This window comes from Molothrus aeneus, chromosome 4, assembly GCF_037042795.1.
Source record: "Molothrus aeneus isolate 106 chromosome 4, BPBGC_Maene_1.0, whole genome shotgun sequence".
Classification (NCBI taxonomy): Eukaryota; Metazoa; Chordata; class Aves; order Passeriformes; family Icteridae; genus Molothrus; species Molothrus aeneus.
In genome coordinates, this window is record NC_089649.1 from 14,349,609 (window position 1) to 14,369,790 (window position 20,182).

General features: G+C 39.0%; 1 protein-coding gene across 5 annotated transcripts in view; it reads right to left on the reverse strand.

Moving 5' to 3' along the window:
• Nucleotides 1-20,182, reverse strand: part of DCLK2 (doublecortin like kinase 2) — a 78,610-nt gene that overhangs the window by 1,410 nt on the left and 57,018 nt on the right. For 2 of the 5 annotated variants that reach the window (XR_010783480.1, XR_010783479.1), the window contains 11 exons: nucleotides 20,066-20,138; nucleotides 18,994-19,102; nucleotides 15,401-15,458; nucleotides 12,172-12,291; nucleotides 10,315-10,461; nucleotides 7,962-8,095; nucleotides 6,611-6,688; nucleotides 5,392-5,488; nucleotides 3,854-3,934; nucleotides 2,978-3,094; nucleotides 2,094-2,176 (listed from right to left, as the gene is read on the reverse strand). Coding sequence is in view for 3 of the 5 variants with exons in the window: in XM_066547968.1 (XP_066404065.1) it covers nucleotides 1,263-1,275; nucleotides 2,978-3,094; nucleotides 3,854-3,934; nucleotides 5,392-5,488; nucleotides 6,611-6,688; nucleotides 7,962-8,095; nucleotides 10,315-10,461; nucleotides 12,172-12,291; nucleotides 15,401-15,458; nucleotides 18,994-19,102; nucleotides 20,066-20,138 (1,027 nt within the window). In the remaining 2 variants the exon portion in view is untranslated. Of the gene's footprint in view, nucleotides 1-1,262; nucleotides 1,276-2,093; nucleotides 2,177-2,977; nucleotides 3,095-3,853; nucleotides 3,935-5,391; nucleotides 5,489-6,610; nucleotides 6,689-7,961; nucleotides 8,096-10,314; nucleotides 10,462-12,171; nucleotides 12,292-15,400; nucleotides 15,459-18,993; nucleotides 19,103-20,065; nucleotides 20,139-20,182 lie in introns of all 5 variants that reach the window. The other 3 variants (XM_066547967.1, XM_066547966.1, XM_066547968.1) reach the window with 2 other exon arrangements.

Genomic DNA, 20,182 nt, shown 5'->3' on the forward strand with positions numbered 1-20,182 from the left:
TTTCTGAATTCTGTACTTAAAAATGAGTTTACAGGAGAAGGGAGCAACAGGCTGGAATGAAAACAGAATTCTGTAGTGAATAGGTCGATTATCTGGAGTATGTGGTACATCTGCTGAAGACAACAATTTCCTTACCCTCAAAGATATGTGCAAATTGTAAAGGTCAGGTGCTTTGCCTTTTCCTCAAAACTTTATTCTTTTGATTGGACTTACTTTACTAATGTGAAAATTTATGTGTTTTTAGTTGGGTTTGACTAATACACTATTCACTGAAGTATTTAATACTTAAATAATTTTCTGACACAAGTCAAATTTTGCAGGGTTCATTTTTTTTCAGATGTGTTTATTGTACCAAAGTCATCAAGGACAGCAGATACAAGGTACTTACCCTCTTTTTTTTTGTTGTTGTTTTGTTGGTTTTTTTTTTTTAACTCAAGTTACATCACTAGCCTCCCTGCATAGCGAGGTACAAGGAGAAAATTCCATAGTCCACAACTGAGTTTCTGCTACTGACAATCAACACTGCAAAGGGAGCACGCAAGAAAAGGAGCAGCTGAATTGGATCTGAGTTTTGAGGTTAGTGATGGTCTAAAGGAATTTTATCATTATCAAGACACCATTGCATTGCTTTTTTTCTTGCTGGAAAAAGTTGTAAATAGGGGTTTCAGCTATTTCAGTGGCAGGTGAAGTTATATAAAAGGGGAAGGACATGCTTTCAGTTCATGCTGACAGTGATTTTCTCCTGTGCTGTCCTCATAGCAGCAATACAGTTCTGTGTAGAGCAGTTTGGGGTTTTCTTTTTAATTTTACTGTTGCTAAGCAAGAATGTTTTTTTATTTATCTAGGACTGATTATCACTTGTCTGGCTCTAAAAGAAGTGTCAATTTTAAATAGAAACAATGTTTAGTTCAGTGGTTTAGTTCTTTGCTTCTGTCTTCAAAGGGTTCTCATCTTTTCTAGCTGTTTTTAGCTACAAGATAGATATAGACATGCACAAAATGACTGCCAGGAGAATAAACCAAGACATGTCTGAGGAAGTAAAAAATTGTTGTATTGGTGTTTGCTTAGCCTATTTCAGATATGCATCACTCAAGACAGAACTTTTTTTTTCCTAAGGGTTTAAAAGGTATTCCTTTGCTGGTTTGGTGTGGCTGTACCGCTTTTTCCACTTCAGACTGGCTTAGTTATTTCTCCTTTCTTGTTACAAATGGAGACCATGTACTTTTTGTGCAGCAGAACAAAGCATCGCCGTTAGTACGTACCATTGCCTTGGACCTACTCAGAGGAAAGCAATGCAGGCATTGGGAAAGGAGGAGAAAAGGAAGAAAGCAAGGGACAGAAACTAGACTTACTTTAAGCAGAACTAACACAATTGCAACAAATTTAGATTTACAGAACATTTCTTAATTGATCAAAAAAAAAATCAGTAATGAATTAAGAGCAACATGCTTTTGGGGGCAGCAGGAGCCTCCTGTGCAAGGACACTGAACTGGGGATGTGCAGTTTTACTTATCTGCCACAGGATGGTATTATCTGCATGGGCCAGGTGACAGTGTTGGAATGAGGTGATGCTAAAGGGGCTCCAGTGAATGTGCAGGTGGACTGAGAGAGCAATGCACTGCAATACACAGTGAGAGTTACAAAGTGGGCTTGTCTGAAGCTGAATGTTGGTAAGCAATGAGTGCTGGAGCAAGTGAAGAACTTCTCAACACAAAGGTAACTAAATTTCAATGCTCAAGGTAAACCAGGGCAAGAATAACAAATTGGGGGCTTAATCCTCATTAGATCACAGTGTTTTGAGCAAGATTTTACTTTTCCTTTCAGCATTAACTGGGAGCTGCATTCAGCAATTAATAATTATGCATTTACATCCTTCCATACCTGTTAGAAGGAAATAAAGCAGGAAAAGGTAAAATGAGGTGAACTTTCCTGGCTGAAGGAGTGTCAGTAGCTAACAGAAAAAACTCACACCAATAGGAAGCCAAAGCTACGCTGTGTCAGAGATCTGAGACAGGCTTAAGTGGCATGCAAGTTGGAGAGGGGCTGAGAGTTAGAATTAAAATTGCTCTTATTACATATAGTGCATTTTATACCAGTTTTCAGCTTCAGGCTTATCCATAGTCTCAACAGTATAAAGAATGAAGCTCTGAAGTCCCCCTCAAACTGTCAAGTCAAACTGTCAAATGAAATGTAGACAAGAGCATGAACCTGAAATCCATTTCCTGACTTATTTTTATGTTATCACTTTTCCTACATTTAAATTGTTTGCCTATTTAACTCACATAAATCTATTTGCAAAGACAGAGATGTAGGCAGAAACATTTTATTTAAATTTACCGGTTCTCAGACGATTAAAACAATTATTCTTGTTAACATTAGTGGTCTGGCCTTTGAAAGTAATTAATACTAATGGGAGGGTGAGGTTGGAAGTCCCTGTTATGGTATCATGATGGTTTTACTTTCTTTAAGTTACTGAAGATACATTTTGTGTGCAGTGTCCATCCTTGCATCAGACGAGGATGGGCCCTGGTAAGATCAGGAAGAAAGGAAGTTTCTGGAATGGAGCCTGGTTTCCTGGCACAGGTAGTGTTGAACAACACTATGCTCAAGAGGAAGCAATACTTGGTCAGGCACAGAGGTAGACCCTACTTAACTAGGTGGGCAGTATGATAAAAAACTCTTGCTTTTTAAAATGAAATATTTTAAATTGTTAATAAACTTCATTTTAACATACACCTACTTAGTGTTCACATGGTTCTGTTGAAAGCTCATTTTTATCTCTTGGCCGCACACTGTGATAGACTTGGTTGCTCTCAAGCAATGATGAGACAATCCACATTATACAGCAATAAAGGCTAGAATTAGAGACTCTTCTAGTTTTGGGTTTGCTATTCTTGCACCACACATGCTCATAGAGCACTGTCAGGAAATTATGCAGAGTATACTATCAATGTATAGAAATGTTCATTTCTCTTACCATGATGACAGAAACCCCAGCAGATGTGTTATTTTGCTTGGGTAGGGTGTTATTAAAGTGCTGCTTCAGTTTACCTGTTACTTCAGCTTGCATATTATTCTCCTGGGAAGCATCATCCTGCATAAGAAAGAACACAATATTCAAGTTAGGGAAAAACCAAGAAGTTTTTTATCATCAGGCACTTTCTGCTTTTTAATGAATAGTAAATATTCAGACAGGCAGTCCAAAAGTAAACACACTCTACTACATGAGAGACAATTCCAGAGGAAAGAACAGAGCAATCACTCACTGCTTTTTGAATGAACTTCCATTTCTTAAAATGACATGTGACACTTCCAGTGCATTGTTTTGTCCCACAATTATAAGCTGCAGGTTTGATTCAAGCAAGTTAAAAATAACATGCTTGAAATAATCTTAAAAATGAAAAGCATCTTTTTCACTTGGATTTCTTTCAAATCACCACTTTAAATGGCCCATCATGTCCTAAGTCTGGAGGTGTTATCAAGTATCATAAATATGCTTGAGAGGAGCTGTTATCCATTGATACACTTGTTAATAGTTGTCTTCCCTTGTGTCAGGGAACTCCACAGATTGTATTCAGTCCCTCTTTTAGAACATGTCTGAAAAAAAGCATTGACTGTCTCCATGTAAACCTAGTGCTTATTAATAATTAATTGATTTTAAATCAATAAGCAATGCACTCTGGTGTTCCCCTTTGCTGCTGCCTGAGAAGATGAAGGACCTGGCAGGCATCAGCTTAGTGTCTGTAGGTGTTATATTTGCTGATTGTACTGCTGCTTCTGAACAGTGCAGGTTAATGGTTAGATTTACAGGTTTAATGTCAAATTAGAGACAAGTGAAATGTGATTTACTCACTGACACCCAGGGATGGCTTAGGATCTGTGCTGCTGTGTACCGGGCTTCAGCATTCACATGTAGCATCAGGCTGATTAATTCCTTCATGGAAAAAGAAAAAAAGAGAGTTTGAAGGGCATGGGGAAGGATATTAAAACTGAAAATAATGTTGCACCAAGTTCTTCTCAGTGCAATCTTCTTGATACCTGGATGGAAAAAAACCAACCCCAGCTGATACCAGAAGCAGTGATACCAGTGTGACTTAAATGGAACTTAAATTTGCCCTTTAGGATTAAGAGGCTGCAAGGCAGCGTGTTTGATATCAGCTTCTTCACTGTACTCATGTTTCACTGAGTCTATTGAAAACAAATGAAAAAGAAATGTTAAAAAAATCAGCTCTAATGTTCCACTTTGTTCTCTATATATTCATGCACATGACCAGAACAAAAACAAACGTGGGAGACATGAGATCCTCTCTGGGAAGTGCACATACACTCAGTAACATTACATAAAAAAACACAAATCAGAGACAAGAATCTGCACCTGAAAGTCAAGAAACTGATGAAATTATTTGAAAATGTTCTCTTCTGTGTTGCTGCAGAAGAATAAAAGACATTGAGCTAAGTTCCTCCCTCAAAAAACCTTTTATAGCCTCCAAATTATCAGTCTTCATATTTTTATCAAGATTATTTCAAAATTATTTCAAGGGCACTGTCCATTGCTTCAGTTTTGGGAAATGGTTTCTTGAAGCAGATGATAACAACACACCTAACTGAGAGCTTTCCCAACCAGCTAAGTTCTTTAGTCTGTGGAAGTTTGAAGTGAGACATCACCTTGAATACCAAGATTGAGGACCCTGTTTGTTCAGAATGCATGTCTGGAAATGTGTGAGATGACTGGGACTTGGGAAATGTTGGTAAATGGATAGACACGCATTGGGAAATGCAGAAAAAATGCAGAAAAAAATTCAACTTCTCATTGCCAGATAAAAAACCACCTCCACTTGTTACAGACATTATTCAAAACACTTTAGTGAATTAACCTGAGAAGTGGGGCTCACAACTCGAATCTTTGTCCTACAGACACAATCAATTTAAACAAAACTGCAATGATCACAGAGGAACTGCTGGCAGTGGCAATTAGCCATGGCTGCACCTCTTGAAAACTCTAATAAATGCCTCAAGTAAAAATAGGAAGAAATGCCTACTGCAACCAATCCACAGAGCAATAATTATTTTTTTTTAAAGAGTGACAAGAGGGAAAAATTCAGGGACACATTTATTTTGCAGCTGAAGCACCGAAGCTGCTGTAAAGTGCATCATGAAGTGAGCTGGGCGTGGTGTGACGTTCCCTGAATGCAGCTGGCATTCTGCCACCCTTGCTCAGGCAGAGCCCGAAACACCTGAGCTTTCACCAAGCCCTGTTCAGCCAAACCCACTGAAAAGGCACAGCTGGGGCACTGGGCTGCTCTGCATCTTCCAGGCTGCCTTCCCAGCTGAGCACAGGCTGCACAGGGGCTTGTCCGAAATGTTGTTTCAGGTGGGAAAAAATATCAGTACCTTTGCTGAATCGGTGATGTTATCCCAGTAGGGAGAGGGAAATTCCAGCTTCCCCACAAGTATCTGATCAAAGAGGTCTTCCTGAAGGTTGTTTTCACTGTAAAACAGCAGTAATGAAAAACATTATGAGAGAAAAAGCCAATTTGTCATAGGGATTTTAACTTGATTTGGGGATGGAACAGAAATTATGTTAATAACTACTAGAAATGCATATTTTACAAGTTTATACAGTGATAGCTTTTCTGAGCCAATACATTGAGGTAACTTTTCCCCTGAAATAGGGCTGCATAGTTAACACACATTTATCAATCTCACTCATAACCTGGTTCTACTAGCATGATATGGACATTCTCCGTGCCCTGACCCAAAACTCTCATCAAAGAATACAGTTTCTTGCACAATGTATCTTTCAAAACACAGTTTCAGCTTTGAACAAGAAATAACAACATGAAAAACCCAAATACGTGAAACTAATATTTTTTCCATCAACAATATATATATAAAATAAAGAAATAGATATAAAATAAATATACATTATATATATAAAATAAATATATATATAAAATAAATATATATAAAATAAAAAATATACATAAAATTTATTGTTGGCAAGATATTTTTGTTCAGTGAGATGTTTTAGTTAAACCTATTTTGTTAAGTATTTTGCCGTAAAACTGAACAAACAGGCCCTGCATTGGTAATTTATATGTTAAGAGCAGAATTCCCTGTTAAAATGTGCCAACTCCTTCTCATTCTCTGTCAAAAAAAAAAAAAAAAGGAAAAAAAAAAGCGCCCATTTGATTTTCAGTAGAAAAACCCCTCGGCCCGTTGGACACTTCCCAAAAGGACGAGCAAGGTTAAAAAGGCGGGATGAGCACATTTTCCCCTCGCCTGTGTCGACGGCAGAGGGCAGCGCCTGGCCGCGGATGGCGGAGCCGGGATCCGCTTGGAGACAAAAGGAAAAGCGGCTCTGCCCTCGCACCCCCCCCGTAGCACTAAAACACCTGCCCCCGTAGGAAAACATATTTAAAAAATTGATCCCAGACCTAAAATGAGGGACAAGTGAAAACCACGCGAAGAAATGAACAAATCCGTGAGGAAAACACATCAATCTGATCCACCTTTTTTCCTCCCCCAAGGATGCCTCCTTCCGGGAGAAAGGTCAGACTTGCTCTGAAAGAACTTGATTGCTTTTGCTGGTTCTCCCTTTGGCACTCACCTGCGAAAAGGTGGAAATCCACATAACAGGATGTAAGTGATCACACCTGCAGCCCAAATGTCCACCTTTAAGCCATACCTGAGAAAATAAGTCTGTGTTACTGGTGCTAAATTAGCAACAACAACAACAAAAAAGAGTCATTCCAATCAAAAATAAATTATGCTGACAGGATTACATGAGAATCTGTTCTGAGTTATTTGCTGCCGATGGGGTGATGAATTTTAGGCTTGAGCACCTTTTTCTTCACACCTTTACAACCTTTAAGAAACCATGATTCTATGATGGGTTTTTTTTCTACCTCAGGGCTCTCCAGGGTCTTCTGAATATACTCAAATCCAAGTCAGTATCCAGGTTTTCCCCATCCAGAGCCACTAATGGTTAAAGACAAGGATGTGCATTCTCAGTCCCCACAGTGAAGTAACTCTCTCAAAGGTTATCATGTGTTGCTAAGCAACAAGACACACCAATTCTCCAGCCTCTCCAGTGAGCAACACGGGCAAGAAGAGCTGCACTTTTCTTTTAAAGCACAGAAATTAAAACACTGGAGGTCAAAAAGAGGCCTTTTCTCCTATTCAGTAGATTCAGTTTGTCAAACCCTCAAGCAGGCAGAGGAGGTGCCCTCTGACACCGGAGCTGACTGCAGCTGTGAAATGTTTCTCAATGCAACAAATGCACTGAAACAACACAAACAAAACCTCCCTCCATCAGGAAATTCAGAGTGGTTACAGCTATGGCAAGAGTCAGCCAAAGCATGGAATGGAGATCTCGTAGGTCTAAAAGGAGAGAGGACTTGTGAAAATCTGCCATTGGTGAAAATTTACCATTTTACAAAATTTATTTCTGTATTTATGCAATGACCTGTTAAATACAGACTAATGGGGTTGCTCAGTTGTTATCAAACAGGATGTGTCACCCAAAATGGTCACTTGAATCAACATATTCTAATTAGAACCGTCCTGAGAACAGGTTTGGACTAGGTGACCTCTGCAGCCTCTTCCAGTATAAATTATTCCATTTCTAATGCAAACACTGTGTTTTGCCTGGTTTTCCCCATACAGCTGCCATGGGTGGTACAGTGGGCTCTGGATGCTGAGGTGAGGCAGGGAGCACAAACAAATGGACTCCACTGCACCAGAGCTGGTCCTGGGAAGGTGGGAGAGGAGAGGCAAAGGCAAATTCTGGGAGCAAGGACACTGGTGGCCTCTTGGAGGAACTGGGAGTGGTGCCCTTGGGTGGTTTGGTTCCAAAACAATGGAAGGACAGCCTGTTGGAGCATTTGGATCTTACAAGATCTTACAACCTGCCAAAAATGAGTGGTTACCAGGCCTGTGTGGTAGGCAGTCACGCTCACCCTGTCTCTGCAATGATTTCTGGAGCCACATAGGTGGGTGTCCCACACACAGTGTACAAAGGGCCTTCCACCACCGTCGCCAGTCCAAAGTCTCCAAGCTTCAAAGACTTGGTTCCATCTGAATATTCACATACCTAAAATCAGAGAAATTAACACAGAATAAGGAGGAGAACATCTGCATTTTTATATCCTTTAATTTCTTTGGGAAAACATCATCACCGTACCAAGAAGATGGGAAAAAAGGTAATTTCCACAATCCTGTAGGGCAAGAAGAGAAAAAAAAATGATATTCCCATTGATTGCAGCTGGAGCAAATTTTCAATGGAGCTGTCTGCCAGCTATGTAGGTCAGACCATGACACAGCCTCGAGCAGCTAGAGGTGGAAAAGAAAACTCAGTCCTTGAATGTTGAGAAGTTTTAAATATATTCAGGAAAATATAATACTCTACTTTCATTTGACTGGGACCTAGAGTTTAAAATGGGACTGGCAGCTGCAATCAGATTTGTTTAACATCTTGTTATCTTAGCATAAATCTAGCCAACATTCTAGACAATTTCATCAGCAAATGTCTTCCCTGTGCTTGGTCTGGGCAAATTCAGTTTAGGTTTTTGTGCAGACCCAACTGCACCTTACCAAAAGGCCCATAAACAATCTTGCACTGAGTCATTTTATTGCTGAAAGAAGCTGAATTTAATTAAAAAGAAAAGTGCTATACAACAGTGATGGCAGGAAAAAACCAAACCAGACCAACACAAAGGAAACATCCCCCTAATAAATTCATCTCAGTTTTGCTCCTACAGTAAAATGTTTATATTAACATGATTTCAAAGGCATCTAGAATAGAGGGCCCCAGGATCTCCAGAATGGCTGAATTTATTTGCCTTCCTCAAACATCTGAGCACTGCAATATCTTTCTTCATTCATTCATATGTGTAATTCATATCAGTAATGGAAACACTTGTTCTCCTTTATATAACACCTTCATACCAGCTATTACTCTTAGGGTTTGCATTTTTTAAATGCATGACTAGCACAGGGAATGTAATTCCCATCCAGACAGGCTGGATGACCCTGTGCAAAAAAACTAACTATGTGCAATTACAGGTGGCCGTTAATGGGAATTATTTGCATTTATATTCAATACCAGGATGTTATCTGAACATTCTGCTGCTGTCAATCACAGTGAGTAAGATTTGCATTTGTTGAGTAATCTCTTTAGGCTTTCTAGGCAGAAAGGGCATTTGTGCCTATTTATAACTGATTCAATCTCTAATGAGAGCTTAAAATTTCTTTGGACTGTGTTTGGAGATACACTAATAGTACGTGAGACTTCTACCTTCATTTTCTCTCTCAGGTGCCATGTTGCTGTGACTACATTTTCCAGGAGAAGCTTTCCCCCATGCTTCTTTTTGCTAAACAATCTAATTTATTTGAGGGTTTATTTAAATTGCTAAACACTGTCAGTGGAATTACTGGGGAAAGAACTGACTATTAATTAGGAAATATTTTCAGCTTGTAGCCCTGTCCTTGTTATAGTTCAAAATCCAGTCTGGGATAAGCTGTGACTCCTACTCTCGGTTCGAACTCAATAAACAGGACTGACAAACACCACAAAAGACTTTCAAGAAATGTCTCAAGCAGGGGAGATTATGGCCCTGTTTGTGCAGTGCATGACACTTAATATCCAATATGTAATGCTGAAGTGTAACCTCTGTGGGTAAGTGAGACAGCACACACTGATCCCATTCTGTGGACAGAAGGGGAATGATGCCCTTTGTGGACTGGGGAATAAGGAGTTCCCTAAGCAGACTTCATGGTAATTCTTGTCAGCACAGTTATTTTATGTCTCTGCTGAAAACTAAAGTAGCCAGTTGCCCAGGAAAAGAATAAACAAATGTAAAGGGTTAATTCCCAGCCAGAATTCTGGTAAAGCATCAGAGAGATGATCCTACAATGACAATGAAAGGAAAAAAACCACTGGATTCAGCTGATAACCATAGGATTGTTCAAGAAATGAAGAAATGGCTCTCAGCCCACCTTTCTCCCACTTGCAAACTGATAAATAATTCATTGGCATAGCTTTAAAATTCACTGTTTTGTGAGACAATACTCCTGCTTATCCAAAAGGCAGCCAATCAAATTGTAAATAAAGATAGGTCTAAGGACAGGTTTGAGCACAGCTCTCCTGCATTACAGTGATTGCTACCTCATGGCAAAAGATTTACTTCATACATACTTATTCTAAATTAATATGCCTGCTGTTCTCTGCTGTGCTCCTTGACATTTCCACACAAGCATTTGCATTAATGAGAACAAAGTAAGAGAAAATACTGGAAAACAACTGGGACATACCAGAAGATTTTCTGGTTTGATGTCTCTGTGCACAATGTTGAGACCATGCAGGTATTTGAGAGCACTGGCTAAATTGTAGACCATGGCACTCCCATCTCTCTCTGTGTATTTTGTAGATGAAGTGATGGCATCAAACAGGTCTCCTCCCTACGGAAAGAAAAAATATAATTGTTTAAAAAATAATTAAGACTGTATTTGGTTTAAAAAAAACCAAATCCTAAACATGTAAAATGTTCCCAAAAGACATGCTCAAATTCCTGTTAAACAGAAAAAAAAAGTTTTGCAGAAAAATTATCTTGTCACCAAGGTACTAGACTAGGATTTCAGTCATCTACATTAAATTCTTAACTGTTCTCCAGGCTTCTAGTGTCTGAGCTTGGGTAAATCACAGGTTTTTTTTCTATTGATCTTCCTACCTTTGATCACTCATTTATATTACCTACAGGTATAGGCATACAGCATCCCTTTTCTTCATCTTATCAGTATATTCAACATATTGAAAAACAGCTCTGATTTTGAGTAAAGCCTAAAATAAATTAGCCTAATAATAATAATAATAATAAACCCTAACTAACAAATAGTCAGCAAATTCAAATTTCTGCAGATATTGCAATAAATACCAAATAAATATAGTTGAGGAAGAAAAAAAAGATAAACACATATCAACATAAATGAATCCACGGATTGAGATACATCTAAGTGCAGAACCTCCAGGTGATTTCTGAATGTGTCAAGCTCTGTTTATGGATGCCCTATTCCTCTGGGAATACACTGCAACATGTGAGTGAGTTACTGATGGGGCATTTTCAGTCATGACAACAAATGTCATGTGGGTGTCTCCAGGATGGTTTCCCTGGATACATCAGTGTAGGAGTGATCTGTCTGAGCTGTGGGTGGCATTCCAAGCATTTCAATGCACACCGAAGAGAAGCAGCAATTCAGGAAATATAGACCAAAATGGTGGTGAATTAAAACATTAAAAAAATAGTCTTGAAACCCCAAAAAGCCTATAGGGTATAAAAAGAGCTTCTAGAAAGGAGGAAAAATGAGTGGGCTACAGAAATTATGTATTCAACAACTACACACTTTAGAGGTTTCCCAGTCTGGCAACCATTCTAGAGTCCTGAATGTAACAGTGCCTCAGTCAGAAATAGTGTTCCTCAAAAAATGAGCAGTGCTCCTACTGCTTTTGCTGTATGTTATTTGTATCTGACATGCCAGTCAAGCTGATGTGCAGTGTGGCTGTGCATGTACAGAACTCAGACAAGAGAATGCATGACTGGAACCTGATGCTACTCGTGTATTTGGCTCACAAGGTGACAGCAAAAAGAATATTTGTGTTTTCTCTGTACATGTAGGAAAGCAACATCTGTTCTCTGGTGAACTTTTTGATACAAGCAAAATGGGTGAGATCTTTTGAGTTTTGGTTTTCCAGGATAAAAATCACTTGAGTTTAATCTATTTGTCTTATCTATTAAGATAAATTCATTACAGAGGGTTCATTTCTTTAAATCAATTTATTAACTAATGAGAATAGTGAAATCTGTTAGTAAATCCATATCACTATCATCCCTGTATATTGTAGGCATGATATAAAACCCACTATCCACTTCTCTCTAGACTGCACATTGCAAAATTACCTCAAATCTGTGTTAATAGTCAAATTACAACTAAAGAGAGAGAAATCCCATTCATATAATTGTGTGACAGGTGTATTTTTATGATTTAAAAATGCAGGTTGCCACTGAAACCTTATTTGATTATGTCTCCCAAGATCTTAGCATTCCTAGATACTGCTCAGATTTCACACCAACACAGAGAATTCAAAGAAGACAAATAAAGGCCCCTGAGCCTTACCTTGACCAGCTCCATCACCAGGTAGAGCTCTGTGGGGGTGTCCATCTCCTCTATGAGCATGATGATGTTGGGGTGCTTCACTCGGCGCAGAATAGACACTTCATTTTCAATCAGGTGCTCCTGTTCGGAAGAGGATGGAAGTTTATCTGAAACATGAATTTGCCAATTCACTTGTCCTTTGATCAGGCAGTCACTTGATCAGTGAGCACCCTTTTTGCTGATTAATTTATATAGCAGATGGTTATTTTCAGTTGCTGGATCTTAGCTTGTATTTCATCACTGACCACATTTAATTAAAAATATATTTCGCACAGATAACAAATGGGGCATCTCCAAAAACGACCCCAGAACATGACAGCAATTCAGGAAGTGCAGGTTATGTTCTTATGTGGGTATTATGAGGTGAAATTAAGTTCAGAACCTTTCTGCCCCCCAGCTGGATCACTGGAAGCTGTCACCCCTCATCAACAGTTAACATGTTCTTGATCCTCTCCAGCCTTCACCTCTCATTTGGTGGAGGTTACTCAAGGACAGATTACCTAGGATTTGTATCCAAGGACTTTATTTTTTTTAAAAAGTTGTGGAGCATATACAAGAAAAAAATATTCTAAGTGTTTTGGTTATGGATTTTGGTTCATTTTATATGCCTGCTTAGATTTACAATCTGCAAAATGTGTAGTAGCTCAGTTAAATTGTTGTGACTCCAACAGCTTAACAGCATACAGACTGAGTTCAATTTCCCCTACCCTGTTCTTCTGAGGAAGTAATGGCCTTTGAGAACTAATTAGTTTCAAAAGCCTTGTTTTCTAGAACATTTTAACACTGGAGAGCAAAAAAAAATATGTGTCCCTTCCACGTGAAGAATTATTTTAGTTTTCCTTTATAGATGTTGGAATATGGATATTGTATTTAGGTTCTCTGCAAAATAAGAAACAATGCTTGCATTAGACAGGAGTATCCTTCCACCCTGGCAGGGAACAAATCATATCACTGGACTGGGAACTTATCCATGTTGAATGCACTGATAAGGAGCATGCACTTCATGCATTTGTGAGCAGAGCATCAGGAGGAGATGTGATCCACTGTGCACAGGCAGTGCCTGGAGATCTTACACCACTTCACCTTCTCTTTCTGGGGTTATTTACAGATGCATTGTGCTTTTGCCAAAGCTTTCTGTGGCTGCATAGCTCAGAAACCACATGCCACGTGTGCATCTCGATTGGTGAGAGAGCAGTGCAGCACACACGGGTTAAACACCACACCTTGGACATTCACTTTGAAAGAGCAGCAATTGTCACTCTGAACAAACATATGCCTGCTCCAAGCAAAGTGCTCTGGAGAGAAAACAAAACAGACAAACAGGAAGCAATTCTGTTAAACACAATGCTGAATCTCATCACCAGACAGATGTGAACAGCCACAGCACACTAAGCCTCAGGAATGGAAGCCTGGAAGTTCAAAACTAACATTAAGAGTCCAAGCAAAACTAGAATGTTATTACAGCTTTCTCAACCTAAAGAACAGGCAACATATTAAATTTATTACACCCACTAATTACAACTAAGGCACAAAGGCTTTATCTGTGCTTTCTTGACTAAACTGCTCAGGCATAATTAATACTTAAAATAAACAGTATTTTTTTAAAAGGCTCCAGAATATTGTTGAGCTACTCTTTAAAAAACTGTCCTCAAAAAATATTGACTAATATGTAGCTAGTTATTTTCAACCACCCCACTGTTTGCTATGTTTTGCCATGAAAAAAATAGTAATTCCAAAAGTTGTTATGGTGTTCTCCTGGATAGTGCAATATATGTTTCAGTCTACATTAATATGATTTATTTAGAGACACTATTGTGTAATGAGCATTTGAGCCCCTTGTGGAAAACAGTCAATTGGATTCAAATTTCTGAACATCCAAGATCAAGGAACAGTGAGCAACACTTAAATCATCCAAATTTGGGCTGGATGGGATGGGTGCTTTTAAGGAAGGGCTGTGGAACTGAGTGAGGAAGGAAAAAGCTGTAGCAAAATTTAATTATTTCCTTTCTTGGAATTCTTCCAGGATGATTCTACCTAAGAGGTATAAATATCTTCCAACAGTCTCTAGCTCTACAGATATAGGTCCTTTCAAAATGGGCAGCTGTGCATCCATAGGGTTGATTTCTCTTTTTATAGATGTTTTGAAGAAAGGAGAATGATAAATAGAAAATTCCTCTCAACTGTACTGTTTAAAATAGAATATCTATCTCCAGACCATTCCAATTTATGATACCTAAGCAGCTGACTCAGACAAGTAAAAAAAACCATCTAAAGTTGCAAGCTGTACACATCATCCAAAAATCACCCTTTCCACAGCTAAAGAAATTGCAACATTTTAATCTCAGAAAGGCAATCCTAGCATTTTTTCTTGTGGCTGCACATTTTTATGATTCCTTTCTAAATTTTCTAAATAAACCTGGAGAATATGAGGTAAAATGAAAACCTCATCTCCTAGCATCTAAAACATGGTTTAAAACCTGCACAGATAAAATGTTTCTGTTTAAGGACCTCTCCTAATAGGAAGTCATCACAGCATTACACAGCTCCTTACCACACAAAGAGGGGAGGCAGTTTTCTTCTTTTAAAAATATCTATACTCAAGAAGTATGAAGGGAAAGAAGAGGTCTGACACTCTCAGATTTTTGCTTGCATTATATGAGATACTGTTCTCCTGAAGAAACAATTTTGGATTTTCTGTTTTAAGTCTGAATTAAAAGAAAGTTTTCAGAACACAAGAGATCTTTGTTGAAACAGGAAGGTGGCACCACATAAACAGAAAGAAAAGGTTCTGAAAATTTTTTTCAAATCCATGTTCTGCTTATAAAAGGAGCATGTTGAGCTATACAGAGAGAAAAAGAAGAGGCAGAGTGGGATGGGAATTGCATAAATAAACATATAGCTGCAAATTTCCTCTCTCATATTTCACACATTAAATAGTCCAATAAATTTTGGGTGCATATTAGCATTTTTTTTTGCCAGCTCAACAAAATAGACAACAATTAGTTTGTTTTTTCTCTATTATGTAGTAGACTAACAGTCACTGCTTTTATTATTTGGTTCTTGGATACATTATCATCTTGTTAAAGAGATGCTCTGAAAATAGTCAGAAAACCCAAACACACCCACCATTTATGACTAATGAGCAGCTGCTAGTGCTGCTTCTGTACACATGCAAATGGTTGTACACTACCTTCCCACAGCACTTGGCCTTGTCTATGATCTTCAGGGCAAACTCCTTTCCTGTGGATCTAAGCAAGAAAAACACGACAGCCAATAATTAGAAAAATTGTGGCATTTTCTGTAAATACACCATCATAACAACATGCTGGGGCCCGTGGAGGTTGCTGGCAGGAAATTCACAGAGCAGACCTGGGTTTGGTTTTTGTTTCCTCAGCAGCATTCGTGCCTGCTGTTTCCCTGACCACCACAACCCAGCTCTCTTGGTGTATGAATCCCAGGATTCAGCTGCAATTTCTCCTTTGTGACCTGGCACAACTCTGTCACTCCTTTAAGGCAGCATGCAAAATTTGCCTTCAGCCTTCCACTTAGCTTTGTTTGACTGGTAGGCTTTGAAGATAAAATCATACATGTGTGAAGATTGATACCCTAATAAAAAAATTCAGTAGGATTCTACAGAGCTAAAATGCCATAGTCCATTACAGATAGTCTAAAATCCTGTAGAATTTAATGGGCACTGATTTTGAGCTTCTGATACTGCAAATTTTTTTTTTTTTTAAATATTTTGTGGAATTCTGCAGCAGTCATCTAAAGTCCCATGACATTTAACAGGGTGGGTCATATACAAAGTAAAAAAGGATTACTGTTTGCAGCAAATACTCTCACAGAAAGGAGCTCTTGTTTGTCTTTCATCCCTTTAAGCAATAAAAATCTCCATTTCTCCGGATGGGGGGAAAATGAGTAGAAAAAAAAAGCAATGCAATTAAATCTTTTTTTTTAAAATATGATGAAATTATAACATATATTATTGATAAATTAAAAATCATATGAAATTGCTGTAAGACCAAGTTGCTGCTATTTTGTACTGTGCCAGTGCCTACAGCCTCCAGTGTGCATCAGAACACCTCTAGAAAACAGGAGATGGTAACAAAAGCAAAAGGCATCTTTTCAAACATCCAGGGTGCTTTTCACTGCATTTGGCATTAGATATAGCTGGTCAAAATCAGCACCTTCCAGGAAAAGGAACTGAATTAACACCTAACATTCCATTTATGCGTTATTGAAAAACTGCAGGCGAGAATCCCTGCCCTGGAAGTGCAGCTGTATCTGCGAGGTTGTCATAGTTACAACCTGATCTGGTCCTTAGATAGAAGCCCTTATCTAAATGGTGTCTGTGAAATGCCATCCTCTGATGTTACAGACCCGATGGAAGATCTGCTACAAGTACAGCGTGGAAATCACAATCACAATTTGTACTTTACGCCATTCTATCAGAAATCCTGGGAACAACTGATCAGCAACATCCACTTGGGGAACCTTCCCGACCATGCTGAGAGCAGGAGGAGTTAACATTCACAAAGCCAATTCATCCAACAACTTCAAATCCCTCATGCAAATATCCTCTGCTGCAGCACCCATGGAATAAAGGTGGATATAACCCACACAGTTTGTCTGCTGACATCCCTGTACATTGTGCACCAGCATTGTCTGACAGGTTTTGGGGATTCTTCTCGAGCTGTCAGTGCCCATCTGTTGACTCACGTCTTTATATACATGTATACAGACACACAGGCACAAAAGAGACCATCTTATTATTTTCTTGTTCTTTTTGTAGAACATCCCAGCTGGTAGCTGTGTAATAGGATCCTGGTTCCACAGCTAAGGCTTCTTAGCACAACACTATCAGAAATTATGTATGATTAATAGAAATTAAAAGAGAAGCATTTACAGTTGGTATTTCCCCTTTCATCATTATTATTAACAATCGGTTTTGTATACTTATTTTACATAAAATTAATTTAATAATGTTGCATTAAAGATTTGATCACATAGGAAACTAGACATTGAAGTGGAATTGTGCCTTTTTAAAATTTTTATAATTGGAGGGTTGTTTTTCTAGTCCACTTTCCTCATTCTAAAATGCACAGATGACATTCAGAGACTTAGCAGCCCTTGTCCCATTTCCAGTGGGATTTAAGTGATTTCCAAAATGCACAGCTTATATTTCTGATAATAAATATGTTATCTTGTGCTGCTATCCTTCATGAAAACCTCTGGGTGAGGATAAGGGCAGTGGAAAACAAAGGAGATGGTGTCTGGGATCACCTGGTTGGGATGTAAGCACTGATGAGTTACTCTGTGGGTAATGATGAGAGATCACTGGCTCTTGCTGTTGTGGGAGATTGCAATTTTCCCAAACATTGAGTGGCAGAGAACCAGCTTGGCTGAGCAGGGAACCCCTTGTGGTGCTCAAGAGGACCTTTGGAAGCAAGGTGGAGTTTGCAGCAAGATTTCAGATTTGTGGTTGGTTCATGCAGGGAGAGGAGAGGAAATGCCAAAGGCCCATTAGGGCTGAAACTGGCCAGTGTTGAGTCACTTAAGCCTTTCTTAAGTGTGTCAATAGCAAAGGGAGTTGGAAAGAAAACACTGGAACTTGCTGAAGACTGTCACCTGACTAACATTAAGATAAAGCAAAGGCATGGAATGCTTTTTTTGTTTGCCTCAGTCTTTGGTGCCACTGATAGAAGTTGGGCTGCCCAGTCTCCTGAGCCAGAGGATTACAAGGGTGGGAGCAGTGACCTTCCATTTGCTGACACTGAATTTCCAAGGGCATGACAGAAGAGCCAGGGAACTACAGACCTGTTAGTCTAACCCCAGTTCTGGAATGAGATGTTTCCATTCCGAATTCTTTTTTTTTTTCCAATTTAACTAAAACCAGCAGGTGAGGATCAAATAATAGGATTTTTCTCTAACATTTATGTTTCTCACAGTCATTTGCTGAGTTTTCCCAGTATTTGCGTACAAATTGGAGATTCCTCATAATATTTAAGAAACTGAGATAACTCTCAGGTTGATGAAAATAGCAGAAAGTGGTTCTAAAAAAATACACTGAGAAAGTGACAGTCAGATCATCTGCTATGTTTGCACTGGCAGCAAATGTGACACAAAGCTTGCAGAGGAAGAGCAGCAGCACTCCACAGGTCTGTAAAGGTGTCCTGCCTACCCCACAGGGAATCAGGCACAAGGATATTTCAGGAATATTGGAGGGTTCATTTGAAGTGTCTGGCTTCCCCCACACCCCCAAACACAAGGAGCAAGCCCAAGGGAGCCACCAGCACAGGCTGATAGCCAACAACTGCACGTCTTTAAGAGTCCTCTACCCACAGAATGCTGAAAGCTGTGAAAAATCACATCAGCAGCAGGCACTGGGGACACCACAGCAGCAGAATTGCTGAGGCAGAAGGGCTGGGGGGGTCTCTCAAACGCTGTTTAGATGCCACATAGAATTTCCTGTCATCCACAACCATCTGTAGTGTGAGAGACTTCTTGAAGAGCTGTGGGGTTTCCTGAGGAGGCACCAAGAGAAGGTGATGGCTCCTTTATTTTTGGGATAAAATCCATGGTTCTCTGCTCTCGTATCCCTTTGCTAGAAGAAAACACAGGAAGCTCTGCATGTTTTGCTATGCCTATTTCTCCTGAAGTGTGTGCATATTTTTGCAACTGCTCTTTGCTTTCATCTCATTACATTAGTCTAGGAAATTATGTTAATGCACAGGGCTTTTTCCAGTACAATAAACAGCAGGACTGAACAGTTTCCTTGCTCACCGTTCCACACACTCCTTTACAACAGCGAAATTGCCATCACCAATCACCTTCCCCACTTTATACTTCTCAAGAATGGTAGATGACCCTGAGAACTTGTTTCCATTCAAGCCTGTAAAAAAATAGAGAAGCCAATAATGCAAGCTGAAGAGAAGTGTCAGCAGGATGCAATATATTCCCAATGGGCTCCACAGATAAAAAACAGTCACAAATGCAAAACAAAACTTAAAAGTAAGCTGTTTTCTCTGCTGCAATTCCCTTGGTTTTATCTCAAGTGTAAAGAAGAACAAGATGAACCCAAAGATATTTGACCTTTGAACACACAAATAAGCCTCTTGCTATGTTTTTGTATAGGCATATTCTAAAAGTAATGAATGCAGTTAGAAGTTCTTAATCTAAAATTTTCTGACCTGAAATTACTTTTTTGACTTCTTTTGTTTGCAAATTCAAAGCAAAAATGCAAATAAGATACAGCTACATGCATATGAAAGACCCAAAAAGTTTTATCTGCTGAATGCCTTTAAGTTCTTTTCGGTACTCCTAAAACATCCAAAATGCAAGTAATTTTGATAGATGCTTATTTCAGTTTTTTTAAAATGAAAAACATTACTCCAACATGAAATTTAAAAATATTTTAAAATAATTAATTTTGCTGTAAAGAAATGAGGAATGAAAGGTTTAATTTATCTAAGGTCAGTTGATTGGCCAGTGGTTCCACCTGAAGCACAATGAGCTCTTTTGAGGATGGTTCTTCTTTCAATCCAGCCACAAACACATTTCTAGTGATAAAGTAGGTCATGTTCAAAATCAGCCAAATTCCTGACAGCAACTATTGAAGAGCAAGGTCCAGCAATATGCTACCAATGGACAAAATAAATTAACAAATTTATCTCCTTACTTTACTGCCTTGATGCATGAATTAGGCCAAAATTTTTCCAAGGTGAATCAACAAGGTAACAAACCTCTCCAAAGAGAAAATTATTTGGAGTCATCAGAAACCCCCAGATAGTGCTAATGCAAGTGTCACCCACAGCCAAATTGGGGCAGGGATTGCCAGCAGTTATTGGTGTCCTACCTTCGGGACTCTGGCAACGGAGTGACTCAGATACACCATTCACATTGGAAGAAGATCCACCATGTGGGGAGATCTGTGGAAGGACACAAGAACTTCTAATTTCTGATGGTAATCACA